This window comes from Ursus maritimus, unplaced genomic scaffold, assembly GCF_017311325.1.
Source record: "Ursus maritimus isolate PB19 unplaced genomic scaffold, ASM1731132v1 scaffold_23, whole genome shotgun sequence".
Taxonomy (NCBI): Eukaryota; Metazoa; Chordata; class Mammalia; order Carnivora; family Ursidae; genus Ursus; species Ursus maritimus.
Genome location: NW_024424786.1, coordinates 33294877 through 33316131, shown reverse-complemented (window position 1 = coordinate 33316131; position 21255 = coordinate 33294877). Strand labels below are relative to the sequence as shown.

Sequence of the window (21255 nt, the reverse complement as noted above, 5' to 3'; positions counted from 1 at the left end):
ATAAGAGCATTCATCATAGTTAAAATAGTTCCTAACAGTCAAAACTTAGACACAATCCAAATGTCCAAAACCTGGTGAATGGATAACACGTGTGTTATATCCATACAATGGAATATTGGTAAGCCATACAAGGAAAGAAGTATTGGTACATGCTACAACATGGATGAGTCTTTAAACCTTTATGCTAAGCAAAATAACCCAATTATAAAAGGGCACATATTGTACACATTGTATAATTCCATTAAATGGAATATCCAGAAGAGACAAATCCAAAGACATGGAAAGCAGATTGGTTGTGGCTTATTAGAAACACTAACTTAATTCTCAGGAGACAATACAGGTAAGGATATATTTCTAGTGGATATAAAAAGTATCATGAATCTCATGGAATAAATGAGAATATTAAAACGTGTGCCCTATTTAAATCCAAGCTAATAAATACCAGTCCCCCTATATATGAGAAAAGATAAGAGATATTTTTTCTCATCATCTTTAGAGTTCTACGTAAAGCACTAAACTCTTTATTTTACATGGTTCTTTTTATACTTACCTTATTTTATATGATTGCTGAAGGTAAATTGGTTCTTACCTTTTAAATCTGTTTTTTTTTTCCTCTCAAGTCTATTCAAGCATGTAAAAAATACAATGAGATTAGTGTTGGACCTTCATTATAAATCTACCCTAAGTACAGAGATGAGAGAATTAAACCATTCCCCCAGCTCTGCCCCTCCCGCTGCCAAATAAAGCTCTCTAAACTGAATTGGCACTAAGTATATTCTGCAATGAAAGATAAATAAAATATGTATTTAAGTGCATATAATAAAACATCGAAGTAATTTTCAAGGGGGGATAAGGAGAGTTTTAGAAAAAGCTATTAAATAAGTTGAAAAGACACATTAATTTTAGGTAAAATACATAATTTTGCAAGAAGTCTTTGCCTAAATTCATATTTGTACATATTTTAATCTTAGTTCCAATTTCCATTAGATATGCATTTAGCAATTCAAGGGACAATCTGATGGCATTTCAGAGACTGTTCCAAAGCTTGTAGGTAAGGAAATGGGCAGTTCTCTTACTAATCAGACTTTATGGTGTGGTGGAGACATAGCACAGCTGTAATCGTTTGTTTTTGCCTCACCTACAATTAAAAGTGATGATTTCCAAAGGACACTGGTACATTTTGGAAACACACGGCATATTGGAAACAGAGAAATTGCAAGTGTTATAAACATATTGAGATGACCCTTTTACTTGAGAGGTAGCTGGAAAACACTATGGAAATCTGTTATTATTTGAGCTTAAGAATTCTGAAAAACACCCAGATAACTACAAATAACAATATCATATTTGACGTTTTGTTAAGGATCCAAATGAAAGAAAATAATCATGACAATCTTTAGGGTTTCATTGTGAATTTTCTGAACAAAACTCCCTTTTCAGAGATTGTGGGGTTTTTCGTTTTTTGGGGTTTTTGTTGTTGTTGTTGTTGTTGCTGTTTACTATCCAAAGAGTACAAACTTCCTGCCTCGTAGCAAATGCCTAGCTTTCACCAAAAATTATAATAAAGATGTTTACAACCTTGTATTCTCCCAGAAACTTCAGTTATCATGGCAGATTATTAAAGAGATGGCTAAATCACCCAAGGGATATCAGACCCTAATGGGGCTCTGAAAAGTCACTGGTCTGAGTTAGTCACAGGGACAGGTGCAGTCCATTCACCTCTGAGGTGGAATCTCTAATCTTGCATGTATTTTTATTGGGTATCCTTCACGCTGAGATTATTGAGTCATAGGATACACATATTCAGCATCAGTAAATACTGCCCAATGAGTTTCCAGAGTGGTTCTATCAACGGGCACTCCTACCAGCAGTGCAAATAGTTATGGTTGCTCAATATCCTTGTCAAGATTTAGTATTTCCCTCATTTTCTTTCTCATCTTTGATGATGATGTATATGGGGTCTTAGCATTGTGGTTTTATTTTGTATTATTCTAATAGCTAAATGAAATCGAGACCCTTTTCATGTGTTTAATGGCCATTTAGATATGTTCTTTTGTTTTTTGTTTTTTTGGGTTTTTTTTAAGATTTTATTTATTTATTTGACAGAGAGAAAGACAGCCAGCAAGAGAGGGAACACAGCAGGGGGAGTGGGAGAGGAAGAAGCAGGCTCCCAGTGGAGGAGCCTGATGCGGGGCTTGATCATAGGACTCTGGGATCACGCCCTGAGCCGAAGGCAGACACTTAACGACTGAGCCACCCAGGCACCCCAAGACATGTTCTTTTGAAACCTGGTGTTAATATCTTTTGTCACCTTTGCATTGTATTTCATGTCAACTATTTTATTTATGGATTTGTAGGAGTTATATATATATTTTTTTTATATTTTGTACTTGAGTCCCTTGTCAGCTCTTCCTCCGATTCTGTAGGTCTGATAAAAGTATCCTGTCCCATTATGAGAGTTTCCTTTTCACACTATTTTGATGAACAGGATTTCTTAAAACAGTTCAACTGATCATTTTAAATCTTAGATAGTTATTGTTTTGTGTGTTCTGCTCAAAATGTTGTACATATTTCTCTATCACAAAGATGTCCCACTATGATTTCCTTTTAAATGTTGTTTGCATTTCATGTTTAGATCTTTAATCCAAGTAGAATTGAGTCTGTATAGGACCTGGGTAGGTGTCAAGATTCTTTTTCTTTCTCAAAATAAATATATAGATTACCTAATAGCATTTATTGAAAAGATCGTTCTTTCTCTTTTGGAAAACAGCGATGCATCTATCATACGCTAGGTGACAATGTGTGTGTGGATCTGTTTCTGTAGTCCTCATTCTATTACACTGATCAATTAGCCTGACTTCTGTAAAATGTTTTCTTTCCTTTTTTTTTTAATTGAAGTGCAATTGACACACAATGTTACATTAGTTTCAGATGTACAACATAGTGGATCAACATGTTTATATGTTATGTTATGCTCAGCGCAAGTGTAGCTGCCACCTGTCACCATACAATGCTATTACAATATGATCGACTATATTTCCTACACTGTATCTTTTATCGCATAACTCACTCATTCCATAACTGGAAGTCTATCTTCCACTCCCCCTCACCCTTTTTCCCTTCTCCGTATTCCCCTCCCCTCTGGCAGCCTTCAGTTTGTTCTTGGAATTTATGGGTCTGTTTCTGCTTTTTGTTTGTTTGTTTTGTGTTTTAGATTGCATATATAAGTGAATTCATATGGTATTTGTATTTACTGTCTGACTCGTTTCACATTCCATAATGTGCTCTATGTTCACCCATGTTGTCACATATGGCAAGAGCTCATTCTCTTTTATGGCTGAGTAATATTCCATTGTATATATATTCCACATCATTTTAATCCATTCATCTGTCAACGGCTACTTGGACTGCTTCTCTATCTTGTCTACTGTAAATAATGTTGCAATGAATATAAGGGTGCATATATATTTCTGATTTCATGTTTTCATGTTCTTTGGGTAAATACCCAGTAGTGAAATTACTGGATCATATGGTACTTCTATTTTTAATTTTTAGAGGAACATCCATTCTATTTCCTTAGGGACTTGACAAATCAGGGCAATGTTTTCTTAATTACTATAGCTTTAATAAGTCCTGAAATCTCATGGTGTAACTTCTGCAACTTCATTCTCTTTCTACAAGACTGTCTTTAACTTTTGGGCATTTTGTTTTTCCTAATAAATTTTACAATCAGCTTCCATCATTCTAAAAGACAGAAGAAAAGACAAAGAAAGAATGAAGAAAGAAGGAAGGATTGTTTTAAAATATTAGTTTTAAAAATAATTTTAAAAAATAATCTAGCTTCATTAAAGGAATTGTTATCTGTTATTGGAACCTCTGTGTTCTTTCTTCTTCAAATATATTCTAGATCCTTTGCATTTCCACATAATTTTTAAAATCAACTTGAGTATTAAAAATACTATTGGATTTTTGATTGTTGCTGCATTGAACGCGTAGAATAATTTAGGGAGGAAGAGCCCCATCACATAATATTTATTTCATCCAAGCAATGGTATGGTATATGGTGCACTTACATCTTCCTTAATAATTCAGCAATAGTTTTGTAGTTTCCTCCAAGAAAATCATGCAAATCCTTCATTACAATTTTCCCTAGGTATTTCAGTTTTTATTTCTAGTAAAACGAACGGTTTAGAATTATTTTTTTCCTGTTTTTTCTAGTGTATAGGAAACAAACAAACAAACAATCTCTTATATGCTGGCCTTGTATGCGCCAGTCTTGCAAAATTCACTTTTTATTTCTAACGTTTCAGCATGAAGAGGCTTTTTAGAATTTTTACTGTACACACTTATGCCACCTGAAAACAATCACACATTTATTTCTGCTTCCCCAAGCCTATACAGGTTCACATATCATCACTTGACAAAATCTGAGATGACAACACCACAAAGAGATAAAGTTTCATTAAGGCAGATATGTTGATTATTCATTGATGTATATATTCTGTCTCCAAAGAACAATAAGTGCCATCATCTCTATGCCATATGCCAGTGTGATAGGCACTGGTATTTATTTAATATTTAATAAAGACCCAAAAAACTTTTTAAAAAGATTATCTAAGCAGAGATATGTTTTAAACAAAACAGAACAAAACTTGTCTTCATTTGCAATGTAAGTACTTGGCAATGTGAGAACAGTGCTCCAGACTCAGTCTCTTGTGCTGAAACAAATGTTGGTATCAGAATAATGATCATTACTAAAATATCTATAAGTTGAAAACAAGAAAAATACTTCTAGGTGTCCATGACTTTTACACATTACTCCTTTGTAAGGCCCATGTCATATAATAAACAAGAGCCTATAACTTAATTTATTGTATACATAGTCTATATTGAATTCTACATGGGCAGTTTCTGCCATTTTTTCCATAGTCTATGCAGGGCACCTTTTACCTCTTTGTTCCTCAAGCTGTAGATCATGGGATTCAGCATGGGGATGATCAAAGTGTAAAATACAGAGGCAATTTTATCAGTATCAAAGGAATGACTGGATTTGGGCTGCACGTACATGAAGAATAGTGTTGCGTATAACACAATGACCACTGTCAGGTGGGATCCACAGGTGGAGAAGGCCTTGTGCCTGCCCTCTGCAGAATTCATCCTGAGGATGGCCATTAAGATCAGGATGTAGGACATAAGCACTATCACAAGGGAGGAAACCAAATTGAATGCTGAAAAGATCAGTATGATCAACTCAATGTCATGTGAGCTTGAGCACAGCAAAGTTAACAAGGGAAGATTGTCACAGTAAAAATGTCTAATGACATTATGGCCACAGAAGGATGACATAAAAATCTTTATGGTAATTATCAGAGAAAGAAAAGCACTGTAGAGATAGGGGACTGTTACCAGCACCCAGCACACCCTTTGTGACATAACAATCGTGTAGAGCAGAGGGTTACAGATGGCCACATAGCGGTCATAGGCCATTGCCGACAGAATGAAAAGCTCACTGATGATGAACAAGATGAAGAAAGCCAGCTGTGTAGCACACCAGTTATAGGGGATTGTATTTTGGTTAGTTACTAAATTTACCAGCATTTTGGGTCCCACAGCTGATGAATAACCAAGATCAATGAAAGCCAGGTGTCTGAGGAAGAAGTACATGGGTGTTTGAAACCTGGGGTCCATCTTGGTGAGGCTGATCATGCCCAGGTTGCCCACCACTGAGACCGTGTAGATGATGAGGAAGAGCCCGAAGAAGGGAGTCTGCAGCTCAGGACAGTCTGTGAGTCCCATTAGGATGAACTCTGTTAGCACTGTTAGATTTTGTTTGTTCATCCAGGCCATTAAGGAAAATTGCTGTGGGAACAACCATCACAAGTGTCATTGGAATTCAGGAAACAACATCTGATGACATTTTAGAAGACAAAGCCATTGTGAGTAAGATAAACCCAATTTTTTAGATGAGTTAGTTTAGAATAAGACTCACCAGCATCACTGAACCTGGAACCCAATGTTGAATAAGTTACAACTTGAAGTATATGGTAGCCATTTTATTTTTTGCGTCACATGCTGGCTATCATTATCAAGTCAATATAGTCTCTTTATGGTCTGTCAAAAATGTATCATTAGAAATGTTTGGTCTTGAGTGTGAATCCTGATATATTGTTAGAATTTTTCCCTTTTTTTTTTTTTTTACTTAATATACCTAAAATTGGTTGAAATATGTCATACTTAAGAAGGAATTATAATAAAAGTAATAGCTCTCTGCTTTGTGCCCTTGCAACTTTTGTCCCAACATCCAACATAATTAACTCATTGAGCAGACTTAGATTTACTTTACTCATTACAACTCTGTGTATCTATTTGCATTCTCATTCTACTGTTCAATTCATTTTTAAAACTGTATTCTCATTCTACTGTTTTTTATGAGTTTTAAACAATGTTTATAATTGTTTTTTATAATGATAGGCAATAATTTATCTCCTTTACGGAAGTCCCTAACTAGTGCATTCTAATGCATATAAAAAACTTTTATTTTCTGTAGAGTAGTGCATGTGAAAATTCAGCACTTAGTTGTTGGTTTTTTTCAGTTGATGGTTGCATAAACTGTTCAGCTATGTTGCATACCAAGTAAGGCCTGCATCTGTAAGTTATTCAATATGAAAATAAAACAATTAGTTATCATTATCACATTTGCTTTGACCTTACCACTAATATCTCTGATGTAAGCTTAATGTAATTATATTTTTCTAGCACATTTAAGGCAAATAAAAATTATTACAATGTATTTGTTAGTCACCATGGTGACTAATAAAAAATTTTAAAAATAAAAAAATAAAATGTATTTGTTAAGGTATCTCCTAAAATCATCCAGTTAATTGCTATAAATAAATTTATACAACAAAGAGAAATGACACTCCAAAGTAGGGAGTGCTATCTCAAATGCATTAGAGGCTGGCAAATAACATTGCATGAAACACATGAATGAAAGACAAAGTGTTAGGGAATGAGGGGAAAGAGATATGGCGTGATTCATTAGAAGTACTTAATTTTATTTGTTTAAATGACATGGGCCAGGACAAATGATTATTTGATCCAGATAAAGCCAACTGGGCATGGCATTGAGAAAAATGGAGTATATTTACAATATTTTAATTGAATACTATTCTTACACATTCATTTCATATTCTATCCAGTATGCATGAAACATTTTGTGTTAACATATTTTATTTAAGGATTACACTTCATCTACCTCTACTTTTCTAACTCCTTTCTCCTTCAGATTATTTTTAAAGGCAGGTGCTTCCAAAATTTCACGGGAAAAAATTATCTAATTTTATTGTAAACTCTTCTAGAGTATAAAAATTGGAAACTACATTGTGACTCATTCTAGGAGGCCAAAATACTGATTAAAAAAAAAAAAAAGATATATACACACAAACAGGCCTATAATTTTACTTATTTAGATGTAGAACTCTAAACAATATTAATATATCATTGATATCAATTTTAAAAATGTAAGAATTATTAAACATTTGTTTAAGCTGCATTGATCCCATTTTTGGCTGGACAGTTTAATTTTGGAAAATCTATAATTAAAATTCACGACAGTATCAGAGTGAATTAGAAAAAAAAGCATTTGAATAGAGGAAGAATTAATCCTATTTAGAATGGACAAAATGATAAAAATTAAGAATAAAAGGAAAATTCCATAATGATAGGATATCTTATAAAAACTGACTGAACCTACTTATAAAAAGAGAAAAATTAATACTTTTTTTGGGAAAACATTATAGAAGTCCTACATAAATTGACAGAAATATTATGTTCCTGGATTGCACAACTTGGTGTGACAAAATGTCACTTCTGAATTTGGTCTATTTGTTCAATGCTTTTACAATCAAAACACGCTAAGGAAATTTGTAGAATTTGATAATGATTTTAAATGCATCTAGAAAATGCAAATTGTAAAGAAGAAGCAAGACACTATTAAAAAATCCTGGACTCCCAGATCATAAAACTTATAAAGGGGGAGTTCTTGAGACAATACAGCATACTTACATCAATGGAAAAGAATAGAGACCTCAGGAAAAGACCCACAAATGTATAGAACTGTCATTTATGACAGAAGTGGCATGTTAGGACAGGCATGCAAAAATGGTCTATTCAATGGTAATGGAGAAAGTGATTATCCCTATAGAGGATGATGAAACTCTATATTTCATTCGTTCATATAAAAATCAACCCTAGACTGGTCAAGGACTTAATGTCATAAGAAAATGTTAAACTTTTATAACCTCAAAAATTGGAATCTCTGGATGCCCTTAAATAACCAGAAATTTCCAAAAAATAGAAATCCAATATCAGTTTGGCAGATAAAACTACATGAAATTTGTTTTATCCAAAAATCTATTCAAATTAACAAAATATTTATAGCAAAGCAATAACAAATATTCATTAGCAGCAACCAAACAAATGACAAAGTCTAATGTCTTAAGCTACAAAAATTAAACCCAAAGAAAGAACTATTCCCCAGCAATTTGTGCGTTTTGGTAAACCTCTTCAACCAAACATTCATTTTATTGTGATTTTGCAAATCCTTGGCATTTCTCCCAAATGTAATTGAATAAATATTTATGTGGCCTGTCCCCACCAGTCCTACCAAAGCACTGCCTGAAAAGAAACAAGGAAATTGAGCATTAAACCTGACTCTTCTCAGATGAAAGCAGAAATTCCAGAGCTGTACCAGGACCTGGGCATAGAGCCCAAGCGATGTCCTCTTGTGCAAATGCAAACACCCAATCTCAACTAAATATTCTATAATATTTTGTAAATAACCTCAATTCAGGTAAATGGGTGGGTCAAATTGAGAACATTGCACTCCCATTAAAAGAAGGGAGAAAGACAGAGAGGGAAAGGAAGAGGAGGATTCTAAGTTGAGCATGCAAAAATGCTAACTCCGCCTTCACCATGTTTATTGTCTAGAATCTCTGTATAAATGTGGAAATAGTAACAAATAGAAATAAGGTTCCTCACCACCTTCAGAGAACATATTAATAGTGGTAAACATACATCATTACTCCAGAAAACTTAGTTATGAAAAGAGATGATTAATATGCATGATGTAATGTAATTGGTGACTATACTTACAACTGTTATTTAAATGGAAGGCAGGTACCAAAAATCATCACTGCAGCTAATCTTGTGATCATTATAATAAGTGGCATCTACTCACCTTAAGTGAGGACTGGCTTCCTGTTCCCCTGTGTGATTACCAGTTTGACTGCTGTCAGAAGAATTTATGAGCATCTGCTCCCTTTGAGACACTCCCCCTGGAAGCTTGAATGCAATTCTTGGTTATTCCCCAAAGCATCTGAGAGCAGGAAATGATGCCACTCGTCTTTGCTAATTATTCAGAGTAACTTTGATTCCCCTGTTGAGGAAATGTCTTTTTATATATAAAATTCCCCTGCTTTCCTTAGTTGTTATTTTTATTGTATTCACTCAAATATCTTGATTTAAGTAGATTATTTCTTAGATGCCTTAATCATCTATAAATTACATAAACTTTCAGCATTTTCCATGTTTTCCAAGGCTTCTTCCATGTTTTATATCTGAGAATAAAAACAAAGCTCTTTAAATATGTCCTAGAGTATATTAGAAGATTCAGAAGGACTAAAATTTATGAATATGTGTGTAACTACTATTTTTATTTCTTTTTCTAATCTTAGGGACTAAATTAAGTTAATGATCCCCTCATTCCACATCCCATGTGCATCCTCAGTACTAATTTCCCATGTCTGCTTCTGTATCTCTTCCCCAAATAGGTACGTACCTCTTTTACAAAAGTTGATATATGTCCTTAACATGAAATGTATTTTTATAAAATAAATATATGTTTTAAAGTACACAACATTTTGTATAGCTCATTTTGATATCTAAAGGTTCTCACCCAACTGTGTGTTTTCGAATTACATTCATTTTATTACATACATACCAATATTTTGAAAACTTTTATTTTAATAAAATTGCTAGAATCTGATTCTACCTGCATTGACTATATCAGTGAAAGACAAAGTAATAAAGACCAAGAGAAAATAGGTATGGCATGATTTATTTGATGTACCTAAATTTGGCCTGTTTGAATGTACATGGACAGGGCAGGAGTCCAAGATAATGGAGGAGTAGGAGACCTTAAAATCATCTGGTCCTGGAATTGAGCTGGATAGTTATCAAACCATTCTAAACACCTGCAAACTCAACCAGAGAGCGAAGAAAAGAATAGCTGCAACTCTTCAGAGGACTTTAACACCCCTGCATTGCAATGGACAGATCGTCTAAGCAGAAGATCAACAAGGAAAAAAGAGCTTTGAATGATACACTGGACCAAATGGACTTCACGGACATATTCAGAGCATTTCACCCCAAAGCAACAGAACACACATTCTTTTCGAGTGCACATGGAACATTCTCCAGAATAGATCACATCCGGGGACACAAATCAGGTTTCAACCAGTACCAAAAGACTGGTGTCATTGCCTGCATATTTTCAGACCACAATGCTTTGAAACTGTAACTCAATCACAAGAGGAAAGTTGGAAAGAACTCAAATACATGAAGGCTAAAGAGTATCCCACTAAAGAATGAATGGGTCAACCAAGAAATTAAAGAAGAATTTAAAAAATTCATGGAAACAAATGAAAATGAAAACACAACTGTTCAAAATCTTTGGGATGCAGCAAAGGTGGTGCTAAGAGGGAAGTATATAGCAACACAAGCCTTTCTCAAGAAACAAGAAAGATCTCAAATACATAACCTAACCTTACACCTGAAGGAGCTAGAGAAAGAAAGCAAATAAAACCTAAATCGAGCAGGAGAAGAGAAATAATGAATGTTAGAGGAAAAATCAGTGAAATAGAAACAAAGAGAACAGTAGAATGGATCAATGAAACTAGGGGCTGGTTCTTTGAAAGAATTAATAAGATTGATAGACCCCTTCTCAGACTTGTCAAAAAGAAATTAGAAAGGACCCAAATAAATAAAATCATGAATGAAAGAGGAGAGATCAGTACCAACACTGAAGAAATACAAACAATTATAAGAACATATTATGAGCAACTGTATGCCGACAAATTAGGCAATCTGGAAGAAATGGATGCATTCCCAGAGATGTAGAAACTACTAAAACTGAACTAGGAGGAAATAGAAAACCTGAACAGACCCATAACCAGCAAGGAAATTACAGCAGTAATCAAAAATCTCTCAAAAAAACAAGAGCTCAGGGCCAGATGTCTTCACAGGGGAATTCTACCAAACCTTTAAAGAATTAATACCTATTCTTCTGAAGCTGTTTCAAAAAATCAAAATGGAAGAAAACTTCCACACTCTTTCTATGAGGCCAGCATTACCTTGGTCCCCAAACCAGATAAAGACCCCACCAAAAAGGAGAATTACAGACTAATATCCCTGATGAACATGGATGCAAAAATTTCCCACCAAAATACTAGCCAATAGGATTGAATGATACATTAAAAGGGTTATTCACTTCAACCAAGTGGGATTTATTCTTGGGCTGCAAAGTTGGTTCAATATCCGCAAGTCAATCAATGTGATGCACTACATAAATAAATGAAAGGACAAGAACCATATGATCCTCTTAATAGATGCAGAAAAAGCATTTGACAAAGCACAGCATCCTTTCTTGATTAAAACTCTTTAATAGGGATAGAGGGCATATACCTCAATATCATAAAAGTCATCTATGAAGAACCCACAGTCAATATAATTCTTAATGGGGAAAAACTGAGAGCTTTTTCCCTAAGGTCAGGAACACATCAGGGATGTCCACTATCACCACTGCTGTTCAACATAGTACTAGAAGTCCTAGCCTCAGCAGTCAGACAACAAAAAGAAATAAAAGGCATCCAAATCAGCAAAGAAGAAGTCAAACTCTTGCTCTTTGCAGATGACATGATACTCTATGTGGAAAACCCAAAAGACTCCACCCCAAAATTGCTAGAACTTATATAGGAATTCAGTAAAGTGGCAGGATATAAAATCAATGCACAGAAATCAGTTGTATTGCTATACACCAAAAACGAGACAAGAGAAATTAAGGAGTCGATCCCATTTACAATTGCACCTAAAACTATAAGATACCTAAGAATAAACCCAACCAAAGAGGCAAAGGATCTACACTCAGAAAACTATAGAATGCTTATGAAAGAAATGGAATATTCCATGCTCATGAATTGGAAGAAGAAATATTCTTAAAATGTTTATGCTACCTAGAGCAATCTACACATTCAAAACAATCCCTATCAAAATACTATCAACTTTTTTCACAAAACTGGAACAAATAATCCTAAAATTTGTATGGAACCAAGAAAGACCCCAAATAGACAAAGGAATACTGAGAAAGAAAACCAAACCAGGGGCATCACAATGCCTGACTTCAAGCTATCTTACAAAGCTGTAATCATCAAGACAGCATGGTACTGGAACAAAAATAGGCACATAGATCAATGGAACAGAATAGAGAACCCAGAAATGGACCCTCAACTCTGTGGTCAACTAATCTTTGACAAAGCAGGAAAAAATATCTAATGGAAAAAAGACAGTCTCTTCAACAGATGGTGTTGGAAAAATTGGACAGTCACATGGAGAAGAATGAAACTGGACCATTTCCTTACACCATGCACAAAAAATAGACTCAAAATGGATGAAAGACCTAAATGTGAAACAGACATCCGTCAAAATCCTTGAGGAGAACACAGGCAGCAATCTCTGTGACCTCTGCTGCAGCAACTTCTTGTGAGGCACATCTCCAAAGGCAAGGGAAACAATGGCAAAAACGAAATATTGGGACTTCATCAAGATAAAAAGCTTCTGCACAGCAAAGGAAACAATCAACAAAACCAAAAGACAACTGACAGAATGGGAGAAGATACTTGCAAATGACATATCAGATAAAGGGCTCGTATCCAAAACCTATAAAGAACTTACCACACTCAACACCCAAAGAATAAATAATCAAGAAATGAGCAGATGACATAAATGGACACTTTTTCAAAGAAGACATCCAAAATGAAAAAGTGCTCAACATCACTAGGCATCAGGGAAATACAAATGAAAACCACAATGAGATACCACCTCACTCCAGTCAGAATAGCTAAAATTAACAAGTCGGGAAACGACAGATGTTGGAGAAGATGAGGAGAAAGGGGAACCCTCCTACACTGTTGGTGGAAATGAAAGCTGACGCAGACACTCTGGAAAACAGTATGGAGGTTCCTCAAAAAGTTAAAAATAGAGCTACCCAGTGACCCAGCAATTGCACTACTGGGTAATCTCACTGACATGGGGAATTTAAGAAAACAAGGCAGCAGATCACAGGGGAAAAGAGGAAGAAAATGAAACAAGAGGAAACCAGAGAGGGAGACAAATCATAAGAGACTCTTAATGTTAGGAAACAAACTGAGGGTTGCTGGAGGGTAGGGGGAGTGGGGGGACGGGGTAACTGGGTGATCGACCCTGGGGAGGGTATGTATTGTAATGAGCACTGGGTATTATATAAGACGGATGAATCACAGACCTGTACTCCTGAAACAAATAATACATTATATGTTAATTAATTGAATTTAAATTTTAAAAAATATATTTTAAAACATACTGTCCTCTACAAAAAAAAGAATGTACATGGACAGGACAAATGATTATTTGATCCAGATAAAGCCAACTGGACTTGGCATTGATAGAAATGGAGTACATTTACTCTATTTTACTTTGAATACTATTCTTACACCTTTATTTTATCTTCCATCAAGTAAACATGAAATGTTTTGTGTTAACCCATTTTATTTAAGCATTGTACTTCATCTACCTATACTTTTCCAACACCTTTCTCTGACTCTTCCTAATTCCCACCCCTTCTTCAGTTTCCTTTCCCTACACAGTTTCCTCCTCCACAAAAGTTGGTATATGTTCTTTAAAAAAAATGCAGCTTGATAAAGCAAATATAATGTATGTTTTAAAGTGCACAAACATGCTCTTATATAACTTATTTTTGATACTTCAAGGTTCTCACTCGACTATATGCTTTTGAATTTTATTCATTTTCTACTTATACACCAATATTTTGCTGACCTCTGTTTAATAAAATTTGTATAATCTGTCTCCATCCCCATTTACTATAGGTTTGCTGCCATAGTAACAGGCATTTAGTTCCCAACTTTTGACTTCTGCAAGCATCACCACAATTAACAACTTTGTGCGTGTGGTCCCCACTTGCCCATGAATGGACATGTCTGCGATGTATCTCCTGCATCCTTGACTTGGAAAAAATAAGTGCATTTAATTTATTTAAATAAGTTGGCTCTACTTAAAGAGTTCTTTCATTAAGATATATCCCACCATCAGTATCCAAGCCTTTTCATGCTCTGGACATCCAACTTATGAATATGTACCATTTGTACAAAGGGTAAATGTTACAACCAATAATTAAATCTGATTTAACTTTATAGAGCTAAAATTGTTTTACTTGCTGTAATACATTATTTTGTAAAGGAATTCAAATATTGATCAGGATTGGAAATAGAAAAATGCACTAGGTGGGGCTCCTGGGTGGCTGTCTTTAAGTGTCTGCTTTCAGCTCAGGGCATGATCCCAGCATTCTGGGATCAAGCCCCACATCAGTCTCCTCCACTGGGAGCCTGCTTCTTCCTCTCCCACTCCCCCTGCTTGTGTTCCCTCTCTCGCTGGCTGTCTCGCTCTCTGTCAAATGAATAAATAAAATCTTTTAAAAAAATGCACTAGGTATAATCCATGTCAATAAAAAGTTCAGAGATAATAACGGAGATAGATACACATTAATTTTAATATAATGTTAATTTGAACATAGACTATTTAAATGTCTATCACAGTGATAATGCTGATAAAGTAGTTGTTAAAGTGACAAAACCTGGCACACACCTCATAGCAGAGTGGGGGGAGGGTGACCTCCAAATCCTGCTTTCCTCCTGCGCACTGGCCAGCTGACTTCTCATCCTCCTGGCAGGTGTGGAGAAGTGGCTGAGCTGCAGCCTGACTCCTCTGTGGAGTCACAGCCCCTCCCTGTGTGCCCCCATTCTTCACCCCTGTGTGCTGGTCTTGAGTGCCTCCCACACTGTCTTTCTATTTCAGAGTTTGTCGTTCCAATGGTCGAAGCGTGAAATGTAGATAGAATGCTGAAAAATTGTGAGAGAGGAAGCAAAGAGAAAAGTGATTACAACAGAGATCCAGAAACTGCTAGTTTGCCCCCAATATTAATTATTCTGTGATCAATAAACAATGTTTTAGGCATCCATATCTTAACATGAAAGGATCTTACTTACGTATTTCACAAAGATTTTAAATTAATGTAATGTAATCTCAGCCTGTGTCTTAAATCAATCACTTTTTATTATTGTGTAAACATCAATAACCTGTATCATTCAGTAAGTTATTAGATCTTTGAAATACACATTTTAAAATATTTTTAAGAAATCATTAGTAACCTCTTCAATAATTATAGCTCACACTGCCTCTGTGGCTAAATGCTTTTTTAAAATTGAACTATAATGAACACACCCTTCTTTATTAGTTTTGGGTGTATTATATATTGATTCTGTAATTCTGTACATTACTCAGTGCTCACCATAATAAGTTCAGTCACAGTCTTCACCATACAATGCTTTTATAATATTATTGACTATAATATTCTCTGTAGAGTACTTATTTATTTTACAACTGGAAGTTTGTATCTCTTAATCCCCTTCCTCACCTACTTTCTTTCTGGAAACGACTAGTTTGTTTTCCGTATTTAAGAACCTGTTTGTTTGGGGTGCCTGGGTGGCACAGCGATTAAGCGTCTGCCTTCGGCTCAGGGCGTGATCCCGGCGTTATCGGATCGAGCCCCACATCAGGCTCTTCCACTATGAGCCTGCTTCTTCCTCTCCCACTCCCCCTGCTTGTGTTCCCTCTCTCGCTGGCTGTCTCTATCTCTGTCAAATAAATAAATAAAATCTTAAAAAAAAAAAAGAAACTGTTTGTTTGTTCATTTGTTTTGTTTTTATAGTCCACGAGTAAGTGAAATCACATAGTATTTGCCTTTCTTTCTTGAAATTATTACAGTTAGCATAATCCTTCTAGGTCTTTCTACGTTGTCACAAATTGAGAGATCTCATTTGTTTTTATGGCAGAGTAATGTTCCATTGTATATGCTTTTTAAGAAGTAGATATTTTCGTATTTACATTTTAGCTAACCCAATGTCTTGTACATTTTCTGAGCTGAGGTAAGAATTTGTTATCAAAACTGTTTTTGTCCACAAAATTTCTCCAACCCAAATAATGATTGATCATAAAAATAGCCTTCTAAATATCAAAGGAGCCAAAACCTATCCTGAAGGGAAGCTCGGAACAGTGACATGGGGCAGAACTTATGGAAGGACATCAAACTTCATAAGTAGCAGCTCCATTTAATAGAAGGAAAGAAAAATTCTGTAGCCTTTATTGAGACACAGAGAGAAAAGAAAGGTGGTACAAAGAGAGGGAGTAAGACAAGGAGCCAGTATAAGGTTTGAGTCTGGGGATATAAGAAGAGCAGTGGGAATTATTTTGCGGTGCTGTAGTTAAGTTTCTTGAAGTAGGAGACCTGACGCTACCATATAGACCTCTGTCTTGTCTCCCGTCACCCATATCTGCACCGATTTCTACTTCTCTTTTGAGTTGTTTCCTTGAAAGAAATTTTTCCTTTCCATGGAAGCGGCATATGGAAAGAGCCATTTGGAAAGCAGAGATGATAGACGTGATCCATGGCATGTAGACATCTGGTGAAGGCTTACGATCTTGCAGGGAGATGGCATTAGCGGCTCAAACCAAGCTTATGTAGATCTTAAGGGACAAGAAAATCTCCCTTGGAAGCCTTACAGTTCCTCAATTGACCTTTTGAATTGAAACAAAATAATCAGAAACATGTCAATTTCTGTTATGCTTTATTATTATTGATGTAGTAGGAAATATTTAATACCAGACATATGTCTTGGGTCATACGTAAAATATTGAGAAATATGATCACAGTGCTTCAAAATAAAATGAGCTGCTGTGAAAATAGTCTTTCAGTAAGTTTTTGGGCTTAAATTCATGAAATGGCATTTACTATGCTGAATTTGGGAAAGTTTGATGGTTTTCTTATTTTCATGGTCTTGAAAGGATTCAGCGTGTGCCACACAAGATTTATACACTCGCGATGCTTTCTGCCTAGAGCATTCCCAGGTCAAAGCTACTGCTTCTGTGGCAGGTGCAGAAGGAGGGGCCCCGTGGTGCTGTTTGAAGTGTGTCCTAACTTTCGCAGGTGTTGTCAGACCTTGCTTTATTATGACTGTGTCTTTCACCTTTTTTCTCCCCTCACCACTAGGGGAATTTTGTTGTCACTGTTTGGACACAAATGTCATGGACCCTCCAGAGCAGTTAGTTAGGGATAAGCTGGAAGTACAGGTGACTTAGCATCTGACAGGGTGTGAGCTTTGATCCGGTGGAGATCAAAGCCGCCATGTAGATTTTCTTCCCTATCTTACTCCATGGACAACTGGTACTGAGCTGATGTGCTTGCCTGCTTGGGTGATTGTGTTGATTTATTTCTGATAAATGTGTGCACGTGATATGTAAGCACATGTGTATGTGTGCATACACTTCATTACCTCTGAACCTATGATCTTAACTTATCCTTCAATCAAAGAGGGCTTTGTGTACAGTTTCTTTAGGATAAATTTTGTGGCTAATGATTGTACAAAGGCTAAAAACTGCAAGCTTTTATGACACTATCCCATTGAGTATTAGTGAATGAGACAGGGGCAAGATTGCCTAGCTATGGAAAATATGCCAATATAAATGTAGATGTTTTAGGCAGAATATTGTGCCCCCACCTACCCACCAAAGTTGCCCATGCCTAAATCCCCAGACCTGTGAACAAGCTGCCTTTCATGGAAAAGGAGACCAGAAGTATCCATCATATAGTGTGACTTTCTATTTTCAGCTTTTCTGCTTAATGACTAAAATTAGAAATTGACTCATGGACCTGAGTGTCATGGTTCCTATATCTGCCTTATTAAAGAATCCCTGAAAATTTCACACCTAGTTTATTTCCAGACATTGCCTGACTTGCATGCCCTGACCAGTCTTGCTTACTCTATTGTAAATTAGGAATATTTTACATGTATAAAAGAAACTATGGCACATAATGACTGTTGACTTTTTTTTTCTTTTTGATCTGCATATCCGTGAAAGTTGGCATCACTTTATAGACAATGGTTTCTTTTTGTTCTAATAACATTTTACTCCAAAACACATTAAATATAAATGCTAAAAGTAGTTGAATTTGCTGTTATGAATCCATAACACAGACAATGAACTCTATACCACAGTGTTTGCCATGAGAATATGACATGGAGAATATTAATTTTATATCATATCAGGATAAATATCAACATTTTGCTTCATGTACACATGAAGAGCTTTGAAAAAGTAGAATCCCCTTTTGCATGTTTTCTTTTTCTGTTTTGCTAAATGTTCTATTTCGATGTCTATCTAAGGTTTTTTTTTTTAATATTCCATTTATTCATTTCAGAGAGAGAGACACAGAAAGAGCACAAGCAAGGGGAGAAGCAGACTCCCAGCTGAGCTGAAAGCCAGACATGGGGCTCAGTCCCAGGACCTGGAGATCATGACCTGACCTAAACGCAGATGCCCAGCCATCCGAGCCATCCAGGTGCCCCTAAGCAATTTTTGTTTACTTTTTATTTTCACCTGAAGATTTCTTTTTCTGTGATTCAAATTTACATTAAGTGCAAGATAAAAATGGATTTAAAAAAGTTAAATTGAAACACAAAATACAGTAAAAAGGAAAAATAAAACTTTTAAGAGTTGAAAAGAACAGATCAATGGAAAGGAAGATGACCTGATTCTTGACCACATTCCAAGAAATGGTTCTCACATAACTTCTTCAGCTGTCAGACATTCTTTTCCTTGACTGGAAATTATAAAAATCCAATAGCAATTTGTCTTGCACTTTAAAATGTGCTAACTCTGAAATTATTGTTTACTACTTAAATAAGTGTAGTTTCTTTGGTCAACTAATACATCCTTGTGTTAGAGAAAGTTGGATATTTGTAGTCAGAATAGAAAGGGTTAATATTTCCCCATCTAAATCCATTGAATTTGTGACTCTGTGTTGCCTCTGCACTTACCAGAGATTAGCTTTTCAGGAGTAAATACAAACCCTTAAATGAAGACAATCGTAATTTTAAATTTACATTAATTTGAAAGCCTGCCATGGGTTCTTGAGGAATCTCTTCAATGCATCCTTCACATCCCTGTTCCTTAGGCTGTAAATGAGGGGATTCAGCATTGGTATCACCAGGGTGTAGAAGACAGAGGCCATTTTATCAGTATCTAATGAGTGGTTGGACCTTGGCTGCAAATACATGAAGAGAAGGGTCGCATAGAACACAGTGACAGCGATCATGTGAGAGGCACAGGTGGAAAAGGCTTTCCTTCGGCCCTCTGAGCAGCGTATCCTCAAAATGGCAAGGACGATGTTGAAGTAAGATGTTAGAACAATAATCATAGAGAAGAACAAATTGGTCCCTGAAAAAGTAAACACCACTGTTTCTGGAATGTAGGTATCAGAGCAGGACAATGCCAACAAAGGGACATTATCACAGTAAAAATGGTTGATTACATTGGAAGAGCAGTATGACACGGAGAACACACAGGAGGAGACAGTCAGTGCTGTGGTCAGACTGTAGAGGTACGTGAGGGACTCCAGCAGTATGCAGACCCGTGGAGAGACCACCGCCATGTAGAGCAGGGGGTTGCAAATAGCCACGTAGCGGTCATAGGCCGTTGCAGCCAGCATGAAAATCTCACCAACAACAAAAACCAGGAACCCACCCAGCTGGGCTGCACATCCATAGTAGGATATGGTTTTCTTTGTAACCAAGAAGTTTACCAGCATTTTGGGGGCAATGACAGTAGAGTCGCCAAGATCGATGATAGCCAAGTGCCGGAGGAAGAAGTACATGGGCGTTTGAAGCTGAGAGTCAACACTGGTGAGGGTGATGATGCCCAGGTTCCCTGCCATGGTCAGCCCGTAGATCAGCAGGAAAACAAAGAAGAGTGGAATCTGAAGCTCTGGGCGATCTGAGACTCCCAAGAGAATGAACTCAGTCACCCTGGTGAAATTTCCTGAGGCCATTTCTTTTGTTGTTTTTATCTTTTAATGGGAAAAATGAGAGGAGTTTAGTAGATGGTGAAGTCGATTTTTCTGGTAGATGCTAGTTTTTAGACCGTTTAGTTTAAATCAGATTATTTTTGTTCATAATTAAAAATGTCAGACCTTATTTGTATTTCTCCCCATCTTTTAACAAAATTCAGAAATACACACTTTCTAAAGACCAGTTTCAGGTTAATAAAACAGTTGTATCAAGCTATTAATTTTTCATCTGTGTTTTAAATATAATTTATATTAGTTGAATATATATTAATCTACTATGGTATATGTATTAAAATTTGTATGCCTATTTAAACATGTAAATTATAATATTGCATGAATATATATTTACATACATACACACACATGCCTCCGTATATGTTTCCAATAATAGATGATAGATACGTATAAGAAGTTGATGAACCAGAGTGACTTCCAGTGACTTTCAGTTATTTTTAACTTAGCTGCTACTGGTTGTCTGTTCAATCCACACCTTGTTATCATCCTTGGGAATTTTATATTTCTGCATGAAATACTTTGGCTATGCTAGGTTTTCCTTACCAGTTTCTACCACATCATGCTATTTCAGCTGCCCACCAACAGACTCTACCTCCCTAGTCTTCTTATTACGGTTATTCAGAAACGAAATTTTTTTTTTTAGTAAGCACATTTCTTCTGCTAAATAAACTAGTCCTTTTAATCACTCTGACCTCTACCTGCTCAGATGCTTCTCTATTATTATGTCTTGGCACATCTTTTTGTCCATCTTACCGCTCTTTCCTTTAAATTTTTTAAATTTGTTTTTTAATTTTTAAAAGCCTGTTTTGATGTTTTGAAAAATATTACTTGTAGTTTTGAATTGCTCAAGTTTGATCATTTTGTTTTCCTTACACAGAGAAATGTGTAGAGAAGACAGTTAACATTATTTGCTATGTGGTGTATGCGGGGCCCAGAAAATGTTAGCCATT

General features: G+C 35.8%; 3 protein-coding genes across 4 annotated transcripts in view; all 3 read right to left on the bottom strand.

The window, feature by feature from the left end:
- Positions 1-4055: 4055 nt before the first annotated feature.
- On the bottom strand, positions 4056-6014 carry LOC103666220 (olfactory receptor 8K3-like). Of its 2 annotated transcripts, XM_040639114.1 has the most exons (2): positions 4937-6014; positions 4056-4205 (listed from the first exon to the last, which is right to left on the bottom strand). In XM_040639114.1, the coding sequence occupies exons 1-2, from the start codon at positions 5845-5847 to the stop codon at positions 4172-4174; spliced, it is 945 nt and encodes a 314-aa protein (XP_040495048.1). In that variant the 5' UTR covers positions 5848-6014; the 3' UTR covers positions 4056-4171. The 2 variants fall into 2 exon arrangements, with proteins under 2 accessions (XP_040495048.1, XP_008692458.1); XM_008694236.1 differs by lacking the exon at positions 4056-4205 and having other exon boundaries at positions 4897-6014.
- A 13310-nt stretch (positions 6015-19324) lies between these two features.
- On the bottom strand, positions 19325-20272 carry LOC103666070 (olfactory receptor 8J2-like). Its single transcript, XM_040639115.1, has one exon. It carries the CDS (start codon positions 20270-20272, stop codon positions 19325-19327), a length of 948 nt encoding a protein of 315 aa, XP_040495049.1.
- A 44-nt stretch (positions 20273-20316) lies between these two features.
- Positions 20317-21255, bottom strand: part of LOC121104728 (olfactory receptor 8J2-like) — a 1459-nt gene continuing 520 nt past the window's right edge. Inside the window, exon 2 of the mRNA XM_040638758.1 lies at positions 20317-20351. Within this exon, the coding sequence (XP_040494692.1) occupies positions 20317-20351 (35 nt within the window). The remainder of the gene's footprint in view (positions 20352-21255) is intronic.

Bases quoted from the DNA above. Each gene is read 5' to 3' on its own strand.
- LOC103666070 (XM_040639115.1), bottom strand. From the start codon at position 20,272: ATGGCCTCAGGAAATTTCACCAGGGTGACTGAGTTCATTCTCTTGGGA.
- LOC103666220 (XM_008694236.1), bottom strand. From the start codon at position 5,847: ATGGCCTGGATGAACAAACAAAATCTAACAGTGCTAACAGAGTTCATC.